The sequence below is a fragment of the Pongo abelii genome, chromosome 4 (genome assembly GCF_028885655.2).
Source record: "Pongo abelii isolate AG06213 chromosome 4, NHGRI_mPonAbe1-v2.0_pri, whole genome shotgun sequence".
NCBI classification, from domain to species: domain Eukaryota; kingdom Metazoa; phylum Chordata; class Mammalia; order Primates; family Hominidae; genus Pongo; species Pongo abelii.
The window spans coordinates 11852908-11878424 of NC_071989.2; the positions used below are offsets into that span (position 1 = coordinate 11852908).

Consider the following 25517-nt stretch of genomic DNA (forward strand, 5'->3'; position numbering starts at 1 on the left):
TTTTTAACTCCACTGCTAACTACTTTAAGGCCAATTCAGATAAAAATTTTAAGAAACAACTTAGCTTTCACTCCACAGATAATATTCTAGACTTGAGGAAAAAAATAAGGAACCTTTAAGAATGATTTAGGATACAAATCCCCCAATGAAGGATAAGATTGGTTGTTTGCATCAGGCCATCCCCAAAAAGCTCATGGAATCTGCTGCTTGTTGATTTATGCTTTTACCTAGGCAGATGCTGCATGTGGGACCTAATTCCCAGCTTCTGACTTGGGCACCTGGGGCTTCTCTATCTCAAGTTTCCAGAACACATTTGCATCCCTCCCCAAATTACTTATGTGCCACCAAAAAAAAAAGTCACCTTTGCTGCCCCAAAATGAATAATACAGTTTTTAATTCCTCAGAAAATAAACTTTTCACAGTGATATAGTTTGGCTGTGTCCCCATCCAAATTCCCTACATCTTCAGTCTCCACCTCCATCTAACTGTAAAACATATATGCTAATCAATATTAATAGTTTGATTTGTTTCCTTCTATACTTTTCTAGATGCTCGTAAATATGTATAAACCAAAAACATATCTAATGTTCTGAGTTTTTAAAAACAGGATAATACTACACTATGTAATTTCCTTTCTAAAATTCTCATGGATTTTTTTCCCCAAAGATTAAACATATAGCCCCAACTCATTTTTACTAATGACTGCATAATATTTATAGAAAGAATATAACATTTTCAACTCTTCACCAAGCCATCCGTATTTTTGGCTATTTCAAATAATTTTATATTAAATTTTGACACACATAAAATCTTATCTATTTAGCCACTAATTTCTACAGAATATATATCTAAATGACTAAATCAATGGTTATTGAACATTTTAAATGTCAATGCATAGAAACAAAGCATTTTACCAAAAAATTACAGCAATTTATATTCCCATTTGGAATGAAAAAGAATGTGGATCCCTCCAAACCTTAACTCTTACCTAGCATACAATATAAACTACTTTTCAACAGCTGTCTACCTGGTAGATTAAAAATTAGTTTTATTTTCACTTAAAATTGTATGTCCCCTATGGGTACATTAGAGTGGACATTTCTAAACATTCATTACTTGCTTGCATCTTTCTTCTTGCACCTTTCTTCTGTTTCTATCCTTTGCCTAGTTTTGTATTCCTTTATTTCTCTTTTTCTCACCAACATTAGGAAGTCTTCATATATTAATTTTACCAACACGTTATTATACTTGTGGCACATATTTTCTCTTGGACTATTTTTCTTTGCTATTTTGAGTTGTGTCTTGCTATTACTATTAGTATTCACATTGTGAAACTCATCGACCATTTATGTATGGCTTCTGGACTTCCTCTCTTACTTAAAACTTTGCCTACCTTTAGTTTACAAAGCTCTTTCTCCAGAGTTTCTTCTAATATGTTAATGGTTTCATTTTTACAGTTACCATTTTTTTCCCTGTGAGATTTATTTCTCTTTATGCTGTAAGTTAACAGTTCTAATTTTCTTCCAGATGTTGAGTCAGTTATGACAACACCATGTAAGCCACTTCTTTGTAATGAACTGAAACACGAATTTTAAGTGAATAGGCATATATGTATATTTGAATCTGTTTTGAACCCTCAATTATGTTTTACACAGAGACCATTCTTTTTTGGGCCCACTGGGTACTACTGAGATTGGTATGATTGGTAAGATAAAATCTCTCAAAACTTTCCTTGCATTCTCATATATTTATACTTCCACTGGTCTTTAAAATTGTTTGATCCAGTTTGCCAAAGAAACAAACAACCAGCCACAGGATTCTGATTACAACTGCCTAAATTTTATATCCTAATTTGGGAGACAGTAATATTGTGATGATACTAAGCTTTTCAACAGAGGAGCATGCCATGCCTTTTTATTCATTCTGAGTTACTTTATGTCCTTGTGATAAAATAATTTTCAGCAGATAGGTCTTGTCTTTTTGTTACATTTGTTCTTTCTGCTTTAAATGTTCTTACTACTCAGAAGTTAGTAGCCTAGCAAGACTTCCAGATCACACATGAATAAGAAAGCACGACATAACCCAACCATAACAAGGTAGTGTATTGAGGATGGGGAGTGGTATTAACCCCTTTGGTGGTCCCTTTTTCCATTTCCCCTTAAACATAATCAGAAAACTCTCAAGAGTGAGCTTTGGAAAGCAAACTAATCAAGGAGCACAGCCTAAAGCTCAATCCAATTTCCTGCTTCCTGACTATTTTCACAAACTAGACTATCCACTCAATCTATTCAACTCTCCCTTGAGTACCTACTTAGCTGAACACTTCCTGACCAGATGGCACACTTTTGACTGATAGCATCATTGATCCTTTCGGTCAGTGGTTTAACTATTTAGGTGCTTTCCCACTCTTACCTAAATCAGTTTCCACTCATGAAACAGAATCAGTTTCCTCTAGAGCCTTCTTCTTTTTGTGTAGCGTTACTATTCCTAATTGCTCCCATTTTAGGCTCTCGCTCTGCTGAGATGTTCCTGGAGTCAGGTAAGTTGCCAATTCAGCATCACCAAATCACATAACCCAAACCCAGCAGGCTTTTTTACTTAAAATTTTGAAAACTGATATACTTTCTACCACATGTTTAGAAGAAGCAGTAACTAAAAGAATCTTGATCGTCCAGCTCTCTTTATTTACTACTTTTTTATTTACAAGAAACATGACTTTTATAAAGTAACGTTTTAAATCTAAGGTTCAGATTTTATTTACTTATGAATTTTTTGGCAAAGTAATATTGGAGAAAGAATCGTTCAGACTTTCATTAGTTTGAGAAGGAAATTTTAGACTGCATCCTTCCAGATCCATTTCAGAAAACACTGGAAAAACCAATTTGCCTTGACTTTGATGTGATATTCATTTACTGTCACACATATTTTTAACCTCCCGGATATATTTTAATTTTTCATTAGATTTTATCTTTTCTAAGACTAGTTATTTAACTTTGTATGTTTAATAGTATTAAATGTCAGGTCCATCAATGAATCTGCCAAAACTTCACCCACAGGAAATTTTGATTGTAAAGTTGTTTTTCTTCCCCTATAAAATATCTTTTCAAGGAAGGCTGCCGAAAACATGGAGTCAAAAGGAATTATAACCATATTATAATATTATTTATATAATAAATACCAACACTCTGCTAGATAAGTATGAGTTTCTTTTAACATAATTTAATCTTTAACGTTCATCTAGAAAAACAATTTTTAAAATGTCCCCAAACGCATGTCACAAAAATGGGAATGTTTCTACCTGTTCTTTGACTGAGGCGAGGATGGCAGAGGTGGTTTCTGTTTCAGAGCCATCCCCGTTGGAGGTGTTTAAGCCGGGGCTCAGGGAACTCGTCTTCTCTGAGGCTGATGAAGGCTGGTCTGGAACAGGCATAGCTCCTGCAAGGCAAGAGGACACGATCAATACAATCAGATGTTGACACTAAACAGGTACAACTATCAGACCACTTTGAAGATACACACAGAAAAAAAAGTAAAACTATGAGCTGCTGAGAAAGACCAAGACATAATTATAGAAGGGGAGTAATACAGTAAAGTAAAGTAACAGTACAAGCAAATAGAATGTTTTACTCTTTTATCAACTCCAACCAAATTCCAGAACACACTCACACCTTGTGTTTTGTCTTTGAGGTAAATGGGGAAAGAAATCATCAGAAGGAAAAAGAAGGAGAGATTGTAAGAGTAAAGTAATAAAGAAGTATTGAGTCTAAGATGCTAGTCCAACTACAAATTTATGACTATTTTAGGTAAATTTATTACCTGCCTATTGGTATATGTGCTGTTATTATATGTTTCCTCCTTGGTTCCTGGCTCATATCTCCCATAGCCCCCGTTATAGTCTTGTGATGGTATTGGGTGTGTCAGGTCTCAGGAGCAGGCCTCAGAAAGCAATCTCTCTGACCTTCCCTGCCCTCCTTTTCCCTGCTCTAAGGCAGGACTCTAATCCTCCCTGCCTCCTTTCTGATTGTGGGTCATAAGATCCTAATTCCACAGAGGGTCCTGCCCCCTACGTCCTGGGGAAAAAATGCTGATGTCAAGAAGCCTCCATAAAACCCCAGAGGACTGGGTTCGTAGAGCTTCGGGAGAGCTGACCACATGGAGGTTCCTGGAAGGTGGCACATCGGGAGGGCTTGTAAGCTCTGCGCCTCTTCCCCCTTAACTCGCCCTATGCATATCTTCATCTTTATCCCTTGTGATATCCTCTGAAATAAACGCGTATACATATGTGTTTCCCTGAGTTCCCTGAGCTGCTCTAGCAAATTAATAGAATCCAACCCAGGGACTGTGGGAACCCCAGCTGAAGCCTGTTGGTCAGAAGTTCTGAGGCCTGGACTTGCAACTGGTGTCTGGGGGGATGAGACAGTCTTGGGGACTGAACCCTCAACATGTGGGCTCTGACACTCTCTGAGAGTGGATAGTGTAGTGGATAGTGTCAGAGTGATAGAGTAGATTGTGTTAGAACTGAATAAGAGGACATCCAGCTGTGTCTGTTGCCTGGCGTGTATGGGAAAAAACCCACACATTTGGTCACAGAAGTCTTCTGTGTTAATTGTTGTTGTTGTGTGAGAGTAGAAGAAAAATAGAGTTTGAGAGGGTTTTTCCCAAAAGAGTATATTTCCAACTCAAAAGAAAATATATCAGACATTCCCCTTTGCAAGAAAATCATACAGAAGCCATGATTAATAATTTATCAATAATTAAAGAGATACCTGAATTAACATAAGAAGCTTAGTTAGTATTGTGAAATACAGTCAATAACTAATCTACTCCACAAATATTTACCAAGTTCCTAGTCTGTGACAGACAGCAGACAAAAACTGGCAAGGCCATTTGCCATAGTTGATTTTGTCTGAGTTTATTTGTGAAAGAAAGCAGAAACTCAAATAACATTAGACCCAATGCATAAATGGATGCATATGTACGGGTTAAAAACAAGATTCTCAGAATTGTTCCCATCTTTCCTGCACAAATAAATGAGATTGCTGTGGTCTGAATGTTGATGTCTCCCAAATTCATATGCTAAAATACTAATACCCAAGGTGATGGTACTAGGAGGAGGGGCCTTTGAGAGGGGATGAGGTCAAGAGGGTGGAGCCCTCATAAATAGGATGAGTCCTTATAAAAGAGGCCTGAGAGAGACTTCTCAGCCCTCCCACGATGTGAGGGCACAGCAATAAGGCATCATCTATAAACCAGAAAGTCGGCCCTCCCCAGACACTACATCTGTCAGGTCTTAATCTTTTGCTTCCCAGCTCCAGAACTTCAAGTAAATTTCCGTTGCTTATAAGGACTCAATTTATGGTGTTCGGTTACTCTGGTCCCCGAGAGAGCAGCCATGACCTTGTATCGCCACCTCTCTCCATGTCTGATGGTTCACAGGGGACTTTATGCAAGGTGATATGGTTAGACTATGTCCCCCAACAAATCTCATCTTGAATTGTAGCTCCCCAAATCCCCACGTGTAGTGAGAGGGACCAGGTGGGAAGTAATTAAATCATAGGGGCAGGTTTTGCCCGTGCTGTTCTCATGATAGTGAATAAGTCTCACGAGATCTGTAGCTCAAATGAACTTAAAAAGGGACTGAAGTATTTGTTACATGTATCACCTAGCAATGATCAACAGAGAAAGCAATAGTTAACTGAGGATGATATTTACCAAGGCATTACAAAACCCCCATCTCAATAAAAGGCTAAGAGTAAATAGAAATTATTTTCTTGCCTAAAGTTATTATATTACACATCCCTCCAGGAACCAGCGTTGTATAAATATTAAAAGATATTTTCTATTATACCATATCTAAGCATCCTGGGTTTTACATTAAGAAATGTGATTTTCACAGTAGCCTTTGCCCTATGTTTTTACCTATGTCTAGTTAATAATTTAGAGATATGCAAACCTAAAAAGGCCCCATTACAGAATTTTACTTAAAATATATGTTAAGGAAAGCAGTCATCCAAATTTTCTATTGAACATTTCATCTAATTTTTTATTTGTTTTAATTTTATGAAGTACTTATAATAATATCACCAATGGGGATTGGAATAGCACTGGAAAAGTAGATCTGTTACAAACAGAATATGTGAGAAGGTTTGGGGAAATAATATCAACAAAACAAAATCTGAGCAAAGAGTCAGAATCAGATTAAATATGATTTGGCAAAATGCAACCATAGCTAAAAAGTTTAAAGTACTGAAGGTGATGAATACCAATAGGATGAAAGAGAGATTTGTGTAATTATGGTGGTGTGTTAGGAAGAACGTAATAAAGTATATTTATGTATTCAACATGCTTTCTCATATGGTTTTCTTATTTGATCAAGTCTCTTAACTACGTAAAATGTAAACAACCAGTTCAGCAAATGTTGTGCCCAGATAAAGAGTGGAACCTATGAATTTCCACCTAGGGAAGGTTTCAGAGATGGTGGAAGAGAGCAGAAAGTAAGAAGGAAGGACAATGCAGCTCTTGTGTGCACAGTCACCTCTGGTCCCTGAGAGAGCCGCCGTGACCTTCTATTGCCACCTCTCTCCATGTCCATGGGTTCACAGGGGACTCTATGAAAGGTGATATAGTTTGGCTATGTCCCCCCACAAATCTCATCTTGAATGGTAGCTCCCATAATCCCCACGTGTAGTGAGAGGGACCAGGTGGGAGGTAATTAAATCATGGAGGCAGGTTTTGCCCATGCTGTTCTCATGATAGTGAATAAGTCTCACGAGATCTGATGGTTTTAGGAAGGGCAGTTCCCCTGCACATGCTCTCTTGCCTGCCACCATGCAAGACATGCCTTTGCTTCTCCTTGACCTTCCGCCATGATTGTGAGGCTTCCCAGCCATGCAGAACTGTGAGTCCATGAAAACTCTTTTTCTCTATAAATTACTCAGTCTTGCGTATGTCTTTATTAGCAGCATGAGAATGGACTAATACACAAGGAGCACCTCATGCTGAGAAAGTGGGAGTCTTACATATTTTAAATTACCATTTTAATTTTTGTTTTATTTACATTTTATTGGGCCCATGTTAATTCAGGCTCTGAGCCAGTATTCTTATCAACATATTTTTGACAAAGAAATTGTTTAAGGGCCTAAAGTTATTAAGTCACATAAGTGGGCCCAGAACTCAGGCTTTCTGCCTTTTAATTCCTATTTCAATGTCCTTTGATGTGTCGGCCTATTTCCTATAACCTGTACTGCCTCCTAAATGCTACTCTACTAGCTAATTTTTATAAAATGTAACTCTTCAAAAGCATAACAGTGACCTGTCATAAAAAAATATGGGATTTAATAGGCACTGAATCAAGGTTTCTCCTTGGGCACTTGACAAGTGTGACCCACACAGTATGGGGAATAATTAGGCCTGTTTATCTACCTCCTTTCTCCTTACAGCAATAACAGAAAGAGAAGTGGAATCTTCAAGGCTTATTCCACCGTACAGAGCTACCGCTACCTAAGGCAACTTCCATTCCTGAATGCAAATGACTTGGAATAATTTCCATGATTCATAATTTTTTTAATCCAAATTTAATTTAACTATTGTGTCTGGACAGAAAAGACAGTCACCCTCCAATCACAATCTTCTCAGCTCAGGGCACACAGGAGAGAGGAAACCGCAGAAGACCTGCCACATTGAATCCCTGGATGGCCTTAGGGTAAGTATAAAAATTGTTAAACCTCTAACTTCGCAGTAATATGGCCAAATACGTTAGTCTTAATCACAGCTAATCTACTAAAAATTAGTATTTAATCTGTGCAAAATCCAGGAAATCTGGGAAGTATAGAGAAATAAAAAGCAAAAACCAAGAACAAAGGAAGAGCAACCACCAGCAATTCTGCCATTCCAGATAAGTAAAATTACTTTGGGATTTTGGTGATTTATTATTTCTAATATAACTTATTCTGTACAATGATTTTTACATAACAAGGTATTAATGCAAGGTTTTTGAATTTCTTGTGGCTCAGCAACATCTCATGAACAATTTCTTATATCAATAAACATTGCTCTACAGTCTAATTATAATGAATACTTAGTATTCAATAATCTGTATATGTTGAAAGTTATCTACATTTTATATGTGATTTTTACATCTATGACATATTCAATACACGGGTTCCCAGCAGTAGAATTGGTAAAATAAGGAATCTGTGTATTTTTCAGCCTTTTGTGAGGCAAAGTCCTGCTGCGAGGCTGGTCCAGCCTACCTGCCCACTGGAAAGGTCATGAGAATGTTACCTCACCACAATGTTAACCACACAGATCTCCATTATCCTCTCAGGCTTTTGCCAACCTGATATAGAAAAATGCACCCCTCTTTGTTTTTATTTGACTGTGAGTACAGTGCACACTTTACCCAGATTTATTCATCCTGTACAGAACTTCTTGCTACCCTTGAAGTGGTTACCATGTAAGAAGTCTTCCTACACGTAGTAGAATTATAATCTGCAAATACCCAAGCTGCATTTTGGACAGACCCATCTTCCACATAAGAAAAAGAGACAGCAGTGAGGGAAAAACAGCCCTAAATTTCGGGTGGGTTCTTTTAGCAGAACTTGGTACCAACAAGTCCTATGTCCAGAAAATAATAAAACAACAATACTAGCAGTTTCAGGGTGCAAGTCAACCTGCTCTATGCCCACACATGCATGAGCAGTGTTACGGACAGAATTGTCTTCCCCAAATTCATATGCTGAAGCCTTAATCCCTATGTGACTATATTGGAGATGGAGCCTTTAGGAAGGTGATTAAGGTTAAATGGGGTCACAGAGTGGTGGGGCCCTAATATAACAGGACTTCATGTGCTTATACGAAGAGCAAGTGGCATCAGAGGTCTCTCTTCCCCTTTGCATACACATAGACAGAAAGCCATAAGTAGGCACAATGAGAAAGTACTGTCAACCAGCGGGGAAGAGAGGTGGCCTCCTGGCACCTTGATCTTGTAGTTCTGGTCTCCAGAAATATGAGAAAATAAATTTCTGTTATTTAAACCATTCAGTCTGTAGTATTGTGCTATGGCGGCACAAGCTGACCAATAAGAAAAGGGTTCAATTTTCTCAACTTTCTTTCCCTTAATTCCCCTGTGGGCTGGGCGTGGAGTCTTGGGAACTGACAGGAGCAAGACAAAACATCTCTTGGTAACACCTTCATCTAAAATGAATCACAGGTCTCAGGAGGAGGCATGTGTCCCAACATTGCTTCAAATCAGCATACCGGGATAAAGCAAAGCTTACAAAGGGATGTACCCCATTGTAGGAAATAAGCCTACAGAATAAAACAGTATCTTAAACACATCCATAATACTACCACTTTCATAAATGATGCAATAAGAAATTCAGAAAAATTGGCCTGCATGACAATAACAGCAAAAGCAGTTAGGCCCTGCATGCCGAGCCTTCTTTTCAGTTTGAACTCTTATAACCATAGGTAATAAGACGTTATGATGTCCAAACGAATAGTCTAAACTTTTCTTTCCCAAATAGGAGTCTCTATAAATTTACATTACACTTGGCAACATGCTAGAATCTTAACTGCATTTTGGAAGGCCAAACTCTCTAGCCGTCAATGCAGAGACAATATTCAATGTCATATTTTATTGACATCCATCACACACACACAAACACACACATAAATTCTTACTTCATATTTGAACTTGTTTTTTCTTTAGTCACTTCTACATTGCAACTGATGACTTACACATCAAGACATGGTTATCTTCAACAAAATAACTGATGATGTCTGCATCACACAACCATCCAATTAAGTGATACACCCAGCATTCTTGTGTCACTCTTACTTGGCAGTCTCCTCCTCTCCAATTTGCCAGTAAGTTCCTTTGGCCATTATATGGGTTTTGCTCCTTCTTAGCTGCCCTCTCCTCTCTATAAGCCATGACCTCTTATCCTTCCAATTCTCCTCTCATTCTGTCACTCTTGGTGTCCTAGGGCCCTCAGGCTCTGAAGTCACATGCTTTAAATTCCAACATTTCCAAACTCCAAGTATGCTGTGGGAAGCTAGATATTTCATTAGTTAGACTTGCACTATAGCAGCCCCTACCCACACATGACTATCTACATTTTAATTAAAATAACATTAAAAAGTCAACTATTCATATTTCAACTGCTCAATAGCTAGAGATGGCCAGTGGGTACACTATTGAACAGTGAAAAGTGGAAGATCTCCAACACTGCAGAAAGTTCTACTGATGGCCCGAGTCTATGCCATTAGTAAACTCTCTGATGTAATCTTCCATCTGCAGCTGAATCCAGGCAGGAGAGGTCTTGAGACATGGTCAGATTACCAGGATAATTGGAATGGAGAACTGGTGGCCTCCTGAAAGATTCTATGTAGATGTGAGCCACAGTGAGAGGAGACCAGGTGAGTCCAAGGGCTTGGCCTGAGTGACCCGCCATCAGCCAAGATGTCGAGAATGTGGGTGGAACAGACTTGGGGCAGGGAAAGGCAACCTTGCCTGTAAACTTTCAACCTGAAATCTACCTATGACTCTTCCGTGTGTGCTGCTGCCACCTGAGCAGCTGAGCTCTCTGGCTAGAAACCACACTCTGATGTCAATCTTTACAGGGAATGTAAAGATTGAGAACTATTTACGACAAACCCACAGCCAATATCATACTGAATGGGCAAAAACTGGAAGCATTCCCTTTGAAAAACAGTACAAGACAAGGATACACTCTCTCACCACTCCTATTATAGTGTTGGAAGTTCTGCCCAGGGCAATCAGGCAGGAGAAAGAAATAAAGGGTATTCAATTAGGAAAAGAGGAAGTCAAATTGTACCTGTTTGCAGATAACATGATTGTATATTTAGAAAACCCCATCGTCTCAGCCCAAAATCTCAAGCTGATAAGCAACTTCAGCAAAGTCTCAGGATGCAAAATCAATGTGCCAAAATCACAAGCATTCCTATACACCAATAGCAGACAAAACAGAGAGCCAGATACTGAGTGAACTCCCATTCACAATTGCTACAAAGAGAATAAAATACCTAGGAATCCAACTTACAAGGGATGTGAAGGAACTCTTCAAGGAGAACTACAAACCACTGCTCAACGAAATAAGAGAGGACACAAACAAATGGAAGAACATTCCATGCTCATGGATAGGAAGAATCAATATCGTGAAAACAGTCATACTGCCCAAGGTAATTTATAGATTCAATGCCATCCCCATCAAGCTACCAATGACTTTCTTCACAGAATTGGAAAAAACTACTTTAAAGTTCATATGGAACCAAAAAAGAGCCCACATGGTCAAGACAATCCTAAGCAAAAAGAACAAAGCTGGAGGCATCACACTACCTAATTTCAAACTATACTACAAGGCTCCAGTAACCAAAACAGCATGGTACTGGTACCAAAACAGAGATATAGACCAATGGAACAGAACAGAGGCCTCAGAAATAACACCACACATCTACAACCATCTGATCTTTGACAAACCTGACAAAAACAAGCAATGGGGAAAGGATTCCCTATTAAATGGTGCTGGGAAAACTGGCTACCCATATGTAGAAAGCTGAAACTGGATCCCTTCCTTACACCTTATACAAAAATTAATTCAAGATAGACTAAAGACTTAAATGTAAGACCTAAAACCATAAAAACCCTGGAAGAAAACCTAGGCAATACCATTCAGGACATAGGCATGGACAAAGACTTCATGACTAAAACACCAAAAGCAATGGCAACAAAAGCCAAAATAGACAAATGAGATCTAATTAAAATAAAGAGCTTAAGCACAGCAAAAGAAACTATCATCAGAGTAAACAGGCAACCTACAGAATGGGAGAAAATTTTTGCAATCTACCCATCTGACAAAGGCCTAATATCCAGAATCTACAAAGAACGTAAACAAATTTACAAGAAAAAAACAACCCATCAAAAATGGGCAAAGGATATGAACAGATACTTCTCAAAAAAAGATATTTATGCAGCCAAGAGACACATGAAAAAAATGCTCATCATCACTGGTCATCAGAGAAATGCAAATCAAAACCACAATGAGATACCATCTCATTCCAGTTAGAATGGCGATCATTAAAAAGTCAGGAAACAACAGATGCTGGAGAGGATGTGGACAAATAGGAATGCTTTTACACCGCTGGTGGAATTGTAAATTAGTTCAACCATTGTGGAAGACAGTGTGGTGATTCCTCAAGGATCTAGAACTAGAAATACCATTTGACCAAGCAATCCCATTACTGGGTATAACCCAAAGGATTATAAATCATTCTACTATAAAGACACATCCACATGTATGTTTACTGCAGCACTATTCACAACAGCAAAGACTTGAAACCAACCCATATGTCCATCAATGATAGACTCGATTAAGAAAATGTGGCACAAGTACACCACAGAATACTATGCAGCCATAAAAAAGGATGAGTTCATGTCCTTTGCAGGGACATGGATGAAGCTGGAAACCATCATTCTTGGAAAACTATCACAAGAAGAGAAAACCAAACACTGCATGTTCTAACTCATAGGTGGGAGTTGAACAATAAGAACACATGGACACAGGGCTGGGAATATCACACACCGGCACCTGTCAGGGGGTGTGGGGCTGGGGGAGGGATAGCATTAGAATAAATACCTAATGTAAATGTTGAGTTGATGGGTGTAGCAAACCAACATGGCACATGTATACCTATGTAACAAACCTGCACGTTGTGCACATGTACCCTAGAATTTAAAGTATAATAAAAAGAGAAATTGTCTTATATATATTATATATTCATGTATATTATATATAATATATATATATTCATGTATATTATAGTATATATGTATATATTATATAGTATATATGTATATATAGTAGTATTCATATATATATATATGAATACTACTCAGCCATACAAAGGAATGAAATAATGTCATTTGTAGCAACCTGGATGGAATTGGAGCCAATTATTCAAAGTGAAGTAACTCAGGAATGGAAAGTGAAGTAACTCAGGAATGGAAAACCAAACGTCGTATGTTCTCACTCATAAGTGGGAGCTAAGCTATGAGGACACAAAGGCATAAGAATAATACAATAGACTTTGCGGACTCTGGGGGAAAGGGTTGGAGGGGGTGAGGGATAAAAGAGTACACATTGGGTACAGTGTATACTGCTTGGGTGATGGGCGCACCAAGATTTCAGAAATCACCACTAAAGAACTTACTCATGTAACCAATCACCACCTGTTACCCCAAAACTTATGGAGAAAAAAAATATATTGATGACTTCTAAACATTGCTTGTCAAATCTTGTTTCTCATCCTGTTCCTTCTCCTCAGGCAGGCCCCTTTTTATCTTTTAGTTTAAAGTAGCTAGCAACATTCATAACTCTTCTCTCACTTTCTTCTTTTACCTTCAGCCACAGACTTCAACTCCAGAGACTCTGATGTTAACTACCTTGACTTCCTGCCCCCTCACACCAAACAAACAAGCAAACCCTGTTACAGCCACACTTAGCTTTCTTTCCTTCTCCCATGTAGATCAAAGAAATGTCTTCCATTTCTTTCAGAAAATACCCCCCTCCCTGTTCTCGATCCTATGTTCTAAAAAACAAATGTTGGCAAAATAGAATTACTTTTGGCTTTACTTCCATCATCAGGCATTACTTTCATAATTTGCCATTACCTTATACCCAAGTGAATAATGAAACAGGGCATTAGAACATCCCAAGTATTGTTATTTAAATATATATGTAAATATGAGCTACTGAATGTTTTTAAAATTTACATATTTTAATATATTTTATTTTTAAAATCTTCCACTAAATAGGTGACATTTTAAAGACTCCTACTATGAATAACTGAAGAATAAGCATAAACATCTTTTTATGCATATTAGGGTACACAGAATGTGTGCATTAGTACAAACTAGCAACATGAAGAACAGTACTGAGCACCTCATTTGTGTAATCACTCTCATCACCAAAACTGCAATTCTCTATTTGTAACTAGTATGTCGCTACCAAGAGAAATAGGCATCACGTCATTCTCACTCAGACGTGCTCTGCACATGTAAACATATATTCATCCTCACTTCTCACTTTATAAAGAGAAATCTAAAGTTATCGCTTATCATAATATAAACAATATAATAATAGTTGTCAAAACTACAAACAATTAGGGCAGAAACTCAATCTGTCTTGGTCTATGTTCAATTTCCCACAGCTAGCTCAGTATGTAATATATAGAAGCTAGTTAATAAATATTTGTTGAGCTAATATATGAATGATTAGAGTAAAATCAATAATAATTGCTTATGAGAGCATGTAACATAAACACATGGGCTTTGCATTAGGAGAATTTCTCTATGTGGCATTTGAAATGATACTCCTTTATTTCAACTCAAGACAGCTGCTTTTCAGTAAAAGCAGAAATAGGATTCAGAATCCTAGGACTAGTTTAAGACTTTCACTTCAGTCAACTATCTGAGAATGATGTACACCTTGGGTAAGTGGCTTCCAAGGTAGAATCGTCGATCAAGTCGGCTTCCAGGACCTGATACTTGCAAACAACAGCTTGCAAATATAGAATCTGGCAAAACATATAGAGAAGATCATGCAAGGATGAGAAGCAGCGCCTTTGAGCCATAATCAGAACATGCAACCACAAGGGCATCAGCAGACAAAGGCAGGAGGCACAGGAATTTCAGTTCCACCTGAGAAGTTGGGGGTGTGGCATTAGGTCTTACTCATGGAGTCGGCTACACAGGTCATTTGCTGCTGTAGTGGAAGATGTGAGGGCTGGAGGGTGGAGAGCTGGTGGGATCTCAGTGTTGAGCTCATGTGTCAAACACAAGGGAATGACCATTCACCTCTGCGTTCAGACAGGCAGGAGCAATGGGAGGGTCAACATAGCTTGGTGGGTCAGGAAACCCATTCTGTATCCTTGAATGAGCTATTCATCATTGAGAAGAATGGGATCATCCTGAATATCACCAAAGACTTAATTTCCACCTGAGTTATTATTCTTAGTGACATATATTATGTGTGAAGGTAAAAAGGAAGCTTCTGTGGTGACTTCTACAAAGCAAGATGGAATGGTGGTGCTCATACAGGGGAGACGCCTAAGCAGCCAGGCTCCAGCAAACTGCAGTCAGTGAGGATGGGAGCTGGTCTTCCTTTGGCTATGTTCCGAATGTCTCACCGTCTGTTTCTAAAGCATGATCTCAGCCAATTTTATCTAATCTTAACAAGCATTACACTAACAACTTATCTGTCTTAAAAATATTTTTGAAAAGGTAGTGCTTTTAAAAACAAGCCAGTGGTTAAGGGTGAATCAATTGCTGCTGCTCCTGAGCTCTGCCCCAGGCAAGCTTGTGACTTGAGAGCCAGAGCCAACACCACAGGTGAAGCAAGGAAGATGCGCGTCGGCCAAGCAACAGGTCAGGCTCTCAGGGCAGAGCTGACAGATCTCTCAACAGCAATCAGGGTCCCCTCAGACCTGAGGACTGAGAAGAAAGCTAAAAAAGGGTAGGAGATGGAGTGATTGACAGTGTAATGGCACAGGGTTAGAGCAGAGAGGAAAGGATTAGAATAAATGTATATAGGGAGACGTGAGGAGCAGGAAAGAGCAGCAACTGGGCTGAGATGCACGGAGCACTGGCGTGAGCCTCGAAACACTGCCAGAGAAGGAAAGTGGGGGCAGCAGCCATGCTGTTGGTAGATCCTTGAAGAGGAGTGTGTGTGTGTGTGTGTGTGTGTGTGTGTGTGTATTTTTATTTTTATTTTATTATTTTTGTTTGTTTGTTTGAGACAGGGTCTCACTTTGTTGCCCAGGCTGGAGTGCAGTGGCACAATCTTGGCCCACTGCAACTTCCACCTCCCAGGCTCTGGTGATCCTTCCACCTCAGCCTGGGACTACAGGCATGTGCCACCGCGTCCAGCTAATTTCTGTGCTTTTAGTAGACATGGGGTTTCACCATTTTGCCCAGGTGGGTCTCGAACTCCTGAGCTCAGGCGATCCACCCACCTCAGCCAAAGTACTGGGATTATAGGCATGAGCCACCATGCCCAGCTAAGGATTATAAGAAATTGGATGACAACCTTGAATTTGTTAATGATCTTGAACTTGAACCTGCTAATTTCAGGAAATAACCAATATATAACGTACTATATTATCATTGTTTTTTAAACCGAATAAACATTGTATTTATGGCTTTGCATTTTCTTGGAATTCTCTGTCATATCCCAATAATGGAAGTGTGGCACATACATTGTTGGCAATGTTGTCACCCTTCACACATGTTGGCTCCACCAAGTCATTCTCGGGAATCTTCTTTAGATGGGCCCTTCGTGGGATACTATATTATTATATCAACAAACGAAGTGAGCCATTCTCTACAACTGCATGTGGAATCCTGGGGAGAGGCTAGTACAATGAGGCTGAAGGCCACTGGCATACGTATATGAGTTTCCAAGGGGTTCACACCTTCTATTTCCTCTCACTGAACACTGTCCAGACCTCTCTTTGGCAAAGTCACGCACACCCAAGATTGGATGTGCAAGTAATGACTCAGATATCTACCTCTAGCTGAGACCGCACAGTTGATGTCCATACTATACATTTGTAATAAGCCACAACCTATTGCCAATGGCTCCATCAGATCCACAGAAACACACCAAATTCAGCATGAGTCCAAGTCTCCTGCCTGGACACACAAAACCTTCCTAACCTGCCTCTCATGCCTGCAATATTACCTCCTTCAATCAAGTCCATGCATTAATCATTAAAAGAGTCAATCTTCCTTACCAACCATCTGATCACATAATGCTTTTTCCCTACATTTATTTGAGTGGATCTCAACACCTAAACAGAGGTTTCCAAACTTTCTTTGACAGAAAATGTGTTTTAACTCATGGCCCAATGACACATAATCACGCATTTTAACAGAAACAAGATTTCATGAAAAAGGAAGCTTTATAACATGTGATGCACTATATATTCTATTTTATTTAAAATGCTAGTGTCACCCACTAAATTAATGGATACAAAACAGTTCGGAAACCACTGACACAGAGGATAGGGTTCAATCTGCTCTGCATGATGTATGAGGCTGTTCTTGCCCTGGCCCACATGTCTCCATTCTTAAGGCTGTTGCCTCTCCTCTCACACCTTACACTACACACACCAAGCCTCTTGCCACTCCCGATACATCTTATTAAACTGTGTTGTGAACACGCAGAGTTCTCTTCCTGCGTGTGCCAATTCAGTTTACCACAATTGAATTTATCATCTTCCCTTTATCATCACCAAGACTTTTGTTGGCTGCCAAACTCCCTTTCTCTTTTCACTTTCATAGTCCTATGGATGCATTTCTTCCTCTTTGAAGCCTTTTGGACAACTCCAGGCACTATGAATCACTTCACGTCTTCTTTACTGTTACCTTTACAGCTTGAACTTTCCTCAAATATTACATGATCACTAAGAACTGTGATGATCTTATCTCTTCTGGGATTAAAAAAAAACTTTTAATGCTTCTGAAATTGGGATGGTTCTTCATGTAACTATGGCCCCTTTTTCCTTTAAGCCATTCAGGATAAATTTTCTGTCATTTGCAATTAAAAGTGTTACTAAATCAATGATATACTCAATATCTTAGATCTATGGAAATACCACACATTTTACATTTTACATTTTATATCTCCTAATTAGTTCATGACTTCTTTGAGCACAGAAATTGGGTTTTATTCATATTTATAACCTCAGTGCCTAGAATAATGCCTAGTATAGAGCTGGCATCATTAAACACTTATTGAATAAGTCAAAATGAAAGAACATTTATAATTTATTGTCAGCCCCATTTTAAAATGTCAAGGAATTTTACACGTACAACACTGGCACATAAATGTCCTATAACTCTTCCCAGGTTTACAAACATAAATATTCAATATATTAAATCTATTAAGTATATATCTATAAAAACAGAAATATTCAAATTAATGACTTTGGTTGATACATAATATTAAAGTAGTTAAACCATATATATCTCTACCAATCACACCTACGTCTACATTTATAATGGTAATATGTCTAGATAAAATGAATAATCATAATAAGTTCTAGGGTTCATCTCTACTACAAATTAGATAGTGACACATTTCTTGAATCAACAACCATCCTAGTTCCCCCAGACAACACAAATATATTTCAACAGCTGATTGATGGGTTTACCAAGCTACAGGGACACTTATCCTTATGCCAGAAAAATAAAGTCTGGGATTCTAAAATTACAGACCCATCAAACTAACAGTACATTGAGCTGAAATTGAAATAGGCACAGTACTTTAAAATTTGACTCTTCCAGAATAAAAGAGGAAGTTCTAATGTATTTCATAAAAATGAAGCTCAGTGTTGAATTGACTATTCTTTTGGCTGAAACTTCAAAGAAGCATGCTTAGCACAGCCCCTAATACAGTGATCATCACACACAGTGACTGTCCAGAATACACTGTCACTGCCAAATGTCTCAGGTGCTGGAGTTCCTCTCACACAGCTCCTGTAGACTTCGAATCCATCTCATACATTGCATCTGTGCAAGACACTGAATAAAAGCATCTAAGCTTATAAGTGAAATACAACCTGTCTTCCTAAATATTCTCCCTAGTGATATCCTAAACAAATACGCAGTTTTCCAGCTTAGATTCCCCATTTAATCATAGATTTACATCATAAAATCTGGTTAAAAAAAAAAAAAAGTGCTTAAGCCAGTCACAATTTTACCACTGTGAATTGCCAACTTTGACTGTCACAATCTGTTAAACAGAAAGTCCCCAAATGCCAGCCACACAGCGGTTCACAACATGTTCTTACTTCACAGTACTTGAAAGTGTCCACTCAAATTATGGCAATTTACCCTTCATATTGATTGCAAATATGTATCTGCCACTTCACAATTTCTCAAGATACCGAAGCTCAACGACACATCTAGTTTTTCCAGAATTGCTATCAATGGGCAGTCAAGGACAAAAAATCTCATTCTGCAAACAGATATCTGCACTCAGTCCATATGTTTAACCTATCACAACAGAGACAGTATCAATCAGTGTTTTAAAATTAACTATAAAACCGAGTTTCAACTACTCTTATACAACTTTAGTCACTACCATTGACTTAGCAGTTTTTTAAATAAATTGCTGACCTTAAAAGAACAAATAGAAAACAAAGACTGAATAGAGCCATAATAATTTTATAGCTGCCAAGATACATTGACATTTTTTACCCACATATAACAAATTTTGAAATTTTAAGTGATATAATCTGCCTATTACAACACATGACTTTAAAAGTAAGCTGTGCTTAGGAGTTAAATCTAAATTATATATATTTAAGAGGTATTACTGTTATTGTAAAGGTTACATGGCAAAGAAACTCTCATTTTTTGTATATAATCATTCAATATTACACTTTAGGGCTTCAAATACCCTGGTATGTGATCAATAACTAATTTTAAATGGACAAATAATTAGATATTATGAAAAGGTGATTATCAATTCCCAGCCTTACTTTTGCCAATTTGTCTTCTGTTTTCTTTTAATTTACAATTTGTACAAATCATTACCCTGTCAAGCAAAATTTATAGCATTTCTTTACTGCTAAATTCCCTTTTTCTCCAAATAAGACTCTCAGATATTGTTCCCTTTTTAAATTACCTCGTAATGAAAATATTTTCCCTCTCCCCTGCATTTATATCTTATCTGCTTATTATTTGTTACTATCTCTGTTGGGCTAAGTTTGGGAGAATGTGATGATTTTTAATTATGTCCACAGGTTCTTTCATACTCCTCTCTTCAGGAAGTAGAGCTTACTTCACTTCCCCTTGAGAGTGGGCTAGACTTAGTGACCATTTACACAAATAATATGGTAGGTGTGATGGTATATGATCCTGAGACAAGTTATGAAAGACACTTGGACTTCCCTATTGATCTCTCTTTGATCATTCACTCTGGGGAAGTCAGCTTCCAGGTAGACAGGATGCTCAAGCAGCCCTATGGAGAAAGAGGTCCACGTAAGGAAAAACTAAAGCCTCCTACCAACAACTGGCAAAGGACTGATACCTACAACCAATGGGCCACATGAGTAAGACATTTAGATAGCAGATCTTCCAGTCCCAGGCCTGCTTCAGATGATACAGACCTGGCTCCCATCTTGACTGAAACATTAGAGGAAACTTTGACTCAGAAATACCCAGCTAAGTGGCTCCTAGATTCTTGACTCACAGAATCCATGAGATAAATATTAGTTGTGTTAAGGTCCTAAATTCTAGGGCAATGTGTTATGCAGCAACAGATAACTAATATTGAGCATAGTGACAATCTTCAGGTGTTTTTGAGGGTCACTACCTAATGCTGAAGTTTCAGTGATTTCATTATAGTCTTTTTTTGACACCAGCACATAGAAGGAGTCAGAAAATATTCCAGGCCAGAGATTCTGCTCCACCCCCAAATTGTATTCTATATAGTCCCTCAGAGTTTATGACTTATCACAGACTCCTCAAGAGCCATCTCCAAGAAGAGTTCAAAACTAGGAAGAAATCAAGGAAAATAATGTATGAATGACTTAGCATGAGTGTAATTATGATTTCACAATATGTTTTACATTTGTCTGTTTAAAGATTTCTAAAGATGTTCTAAGATTTTTACTTAATAGTATATATACACATTTAAAAAGCATTTCATAATTATTGCTGAAGTTTAGGTTGATATTTTTGGACATGGATATCTTCTCCATGGTTTACATAAAAAATGTATAAAATAATCATCTTACATATGAATGATAATGAGGATATGCAATGTTTTTATGTCATCAGATGATCTAATCTTATTCATTTACTATACGTTATTTAAAAAAATAGACCCTTGTATATTTAGGTTTCAAGTATTTCTCTTAATGAGCGCATATCATAATCTATAATTATATAGCTATGATTAGTGCTAAGTTTCCAATGACTAATTTTCTGGCAGGGTTTTTGCAGGATCCTCTGGGCAAGTTATTTTCCTTTATTATTATGCTCACACTGAAGCCAGTATTCTGGCACTTGACTTTCTTCCTATTCTTCAACTAGTACCTTTCTGGTCTTGGTATGAATCAATCGCGTAATCTCCCAACTCAAGGTGGAGTCAGTTAATTTTACCTTGATAGATACTTGCGCTGCTGACTGACTTTCCATTTTTCTTCTTCATCTAGGACAGCATTCACCTAAAATCAGTCTTGCTGTTATGACTTGTTTTGGTCAAGGAATTATAATTGAGTACAAACATTCATTCTCTGTTTCTTCCTACTTTGAAAAACCCTGTGTGTTGTATTAGGGTGGCAGAGGCATAAGAGATTGAAGAGTAACTATGTGGAAGAGGAGGTTTCATCTACCCACAGAGGATATGTTGCTTGAGTGATTAACTAGACTGCTTGGATTAAGCCAGTGCGATTTTAGTATTGTTTGTTACTTTGGCATACCCAGCCCATCCTGACTAATACACTGTCCAGAGTGCATGATGGGGGATACTTACAAAAGTTTCTGAGTTAAAAGAACATGATAGTCTAAATTTCTCTTGAAAAACAAATTTTATTTTGCCCCCAAAGGTTTCAGCTTTAATTACTGTCTTACTGGAAAAATATTTCTCTGGATCTCAGTTTCCTCATTGGTAGAGGTAACATTGGTATAGCTCTATATTCTAGGTTTGTGTCAAGATTAAAAAACAGTAATTTTTATTATATTTTAAAAATTACAAAGCTTGTGACTAGACATTAGAACATTAATACAAAATGGATTTTAATTCCTAAATTATCTTTGTTAATATATTTTAAATTATCTTATACACCAAGATGTAATCAATAATAATTGATAAATGAACTATGACTACGAATACTTACACAACATTGTGATATATGGTTTAAGCAATGCACTTTTTAAAACCAAATGTACTTCTTAACTTCTTGGTATGATAAAATTAAGATTTCATAGACACTTACCTGTCCGGGGTAAAATTTAGTAGACTTTTTAATATCAGGAAATTAAAGAAACACTCCACTAAAGTGTACACCTGAAATTTCTACTTAGGGAAACCATTAAATAATTTAAAAGAGATTTATCAGTGAATTTTGTTGATATGCTCACAATTTAATCAATATTAATCATCTTTTCCACCATTCATTCTGAAATTTCTCAAGTGTAAAGCAGAAGAAAAGACAGCTTGTTTTCAACTTTTATTTTAGGTTCAGGGGTACATATGCAGGTTTGTAATATAGGTAAATTGAATGTCATGGGGGTCTGGTGTGCAGATTATTTCATCACCCAGGTAGGAAGCATAGTAGCCAATAGGTAGTTGTTTGATCATCTCCCTTCTCCCACCCTACACCCTCAAATAGGCCCCAGTGTCTGTTGTTCCCTTCTTTGTGTCCACATGTACTCAATATTTACCTTCCACTTATAAGTGAGAACATGAGGGTTGGTTTTCTGTTCCTACTTTAGTTCAGTTAGGATAATGGCCTCCAGTCCATTCATGTTGCTTCAATGAACATGATCTTGTGCTTTTTAGTGGCTGTATAGTATTCCACAGTGTATATCTGCCACACTTTCTTTAACCAGTCTACTGCTAATGGCCATTTAGGTTGATTCCATGTTTTTGCTATTGTGAACAGTGTTGTGATGAATATGGTGTAATGATTGACATTCCTTTGGGAATATACCCAATAATGGGATTGCTGGGTTGAATGACACTTCTGTTTTAACTTCTTTGGGAAATCGCCACACTGCTTACTACAATGGCTGAACTAATTTTCATCCCAACAAGCAGTGTATAACATTCCTTTTTCTCCACAGCCTCACCAGCATCTGTTACTATTTGACTTCTTAATAACAGCCATTCAGACTGATGTGAGATAGTCTCTCTGTGGTTTTGATTTGCATTGTTCTAATGATTCATGATGTTAAGTACTTTTTCATAAATTGTTGGCTGCACACAGTCTTCTTTTGAAAAGTGTCTGTTCATGTCTTTGGGCCACATTTTAATGGGGTTGTTTTTGCTTGCTACTGTTAAGTTCCTTACAGATTCTCTATATTAGACCTTTGTCAGATGCATAAGTTACAAATATCTTCTCCGATTCTGTATGCTGTCTGTTTACTCTGCTACTTTCTTTTGCTGTGCAGAAACTCTTTAGTTTAATTAGGTGGTCCCATTTATCAATTTTTGTTTTTGTTGCAATTGCTCTTGGTGTCTCCATCATGAAATCTTTACCAGAGCCTATGACTGGAATACAATTTCCTAGGTTATCATCAGGGTTTTTATAGTTTTAGGTTTTCCATTTGTCTTTAATTTGTCTTGAGTTGATTTATGTAAGGAAGGCATCCAGTTTCAATCTTCTGCATATGGCTGGTCAGTTATCCCAGCAGCATTTATTGAATAGGAAGTCTTTTTCTTATGGCTCATTGTCAGTTTTGTCAATTATATGGTTGCAGGTGTCTGGCTTTATTTCTGGGCTCTCTATTCTGTTCCACTGGTCTATGTGTCTGTTCTTCCCCCCCCGCCCGTCCCCCCGCCCCACTAACATGCTGTTTTCATTAGTGTAGGCTTATCCTATAGTTTAAAGTCAGGTAGTGCAATGCCTCCAGCTTTGTTCTTTTTGCTTAGGATTTCTTGGGCTATTGGGGCTTTTTTTGGTTCTATATGCGTTATACAATAGGTATTTCTATTTCTGTGCAAAATGTCATCGGTAGTTTGGAATAGCACTCAATCTATAAGTTGCTTTGGGCAGTATGGCCATTTTAACAGTATTTTTTCTTCCTATCTATGAGCATGAAATGTTCTTCCATTTTATCAGTCATCTCAGATGTCTTTCAGCAGTATTTTGTAATTCTCATTGTAGAGATCTTTCACCTCCCTGGTTAGCTGCATTCCTAGGTATTTTGTACTATTTGTGGCTATTGTGAATGGGATTGGTTTCTTCATTTGACCCTCAGCTTGGACACTGTTGATGTATACAAATGCTACTGATTTTTGTGCACTAATTTTACATTCTGAAACTTTGCTAAAGTTGTTTATGAGATCTAGGAGCTCTGGGGCAGAGACTATGGGGTTTTCTAGGTATAGAATCATATTGTCTGCAAGCAGAGATAGTCTGACTTCCTCTTCCTATTTGGATGCCTTTTATTTCTCCTTCCTGATTGCTCTGGCTAGGACTTCCAGAACTGTGTTGAATGGAAGTGGTGACAGTGGTCATCCTTGTCTTGTTCCAGTTCTCAAGGGGAATGCTTCCAGCTTTTACCTGTTCACTATGATGTGGCTGTGGGTATGTTATAGATGGCTCTTATTATTTTGAGGTATGTTCCTTCAGTGCTTAGTTTGCTGAAGGTTCATAACATGAAGGAATATTTAATTTTATTAAAAGCCTTTCTGTATTTATTGAGATAATTAGGTTTCATGTTTTTAGTTCTATTTACGTGATGAATCACATTTATTGATTTGCAAATGTTGAAACAAACCTGCATCCAGGAATAAAGCCTACCTCATCATTGTGGAATACCTTGCTAGTGTGCTGCTGGATTTGGTTTGTTTGAAATTTGTTGACGACTTTTTACACCAATGTTCATCAAGGATATTGGCCCGAAGTTTTCTTTTTTTGTTGTGTCTCTACCAGGTTTTGCTATCACGATGATGCTGTCCTCATAGAATGAGTTAGGGAGGAGTCTGTCCTCCTCAATTTTTTGGAATAGTTTCAGTAGGATTGGTACCAGCTCTTCTTTATACATCTGATAGAACTCAGATGTGAATCCATCTGGTCCTCAGCTTTTTCTGGTTCATAGTCTTTTTATTACTGATTCAATTTTGGAACTCATTATCAGTCTGTTCAGGATTGCAATTTCTTCCTTTTCTCACCTTGGGAGACTGTATGTTTCCAGGAATTTATCATTTTCTTCTAGGCTTTCTAGTGCATAGAGGTTTGCATACAGGTGTTTGTAGTAGTCTCTGAGGGATTTTTGTATTTCTTGGGGGTCAGTGGTAATGTCCTCTTTGTTATTTCCAATTGTGTTTATTTGGATCCTCTCTCTTTTATTATTAATCTAGCTAGTGGTATATCAATCTTGTTTATTCTTTCAAATAACCAACTCCAAGATTTGTTGATCCTTTGTATAACATTTTTTTCTCAGTTTCATTCATTTCAGGTCTGATTTTGGTTATTTCTTATCTTCTGCTACCTTTGGGGTTGATTTGTTCTTGATTTTCTAGTTTCTCTAGGTGTGATGTTAGGCTGTGAATTTGAGATCTTTCTAACTTTTTTTATGTGGGCATATAGTGTTATAAACATTTATCTTAACAATGCTTTAGGTAGGTCCCAGAAATTCTGATATGTTTTATCTTTGTTCTCATTACTTTCAAGGAATTTCCTTATTATTCTGTTGTGGTTTTTTTTTGGGGGGGGGGGCGGAGAGGTGGAGAGTTCTGTAGATGTTTGTTAGA

General features: G+C 37.7%; 1 protein-coding gene across 2 annotated transcripts in view; it reads right to left on the reverse strand.

Annotated features, from left to right (window-relative positions):
* Positions 1-25517, reverse strand: part of CTNND2 (catenin delta 2) — a 948913-nt gene that overhangs the window by 767677 nt on the left and 155719 nt on the right. For both annotated transcript variants that reach the window (XM_024247287.3, XM_054555411.2), the window contains exon 2: positions 3299-3435. In XM_024247287.3, coding sequence (XP_024103055.1) covers positions 3299-3435 — 137 coding nt within the window. The remainder of the gene's footprint in view (positions 1-3298; positions 3436-25517) is intronic.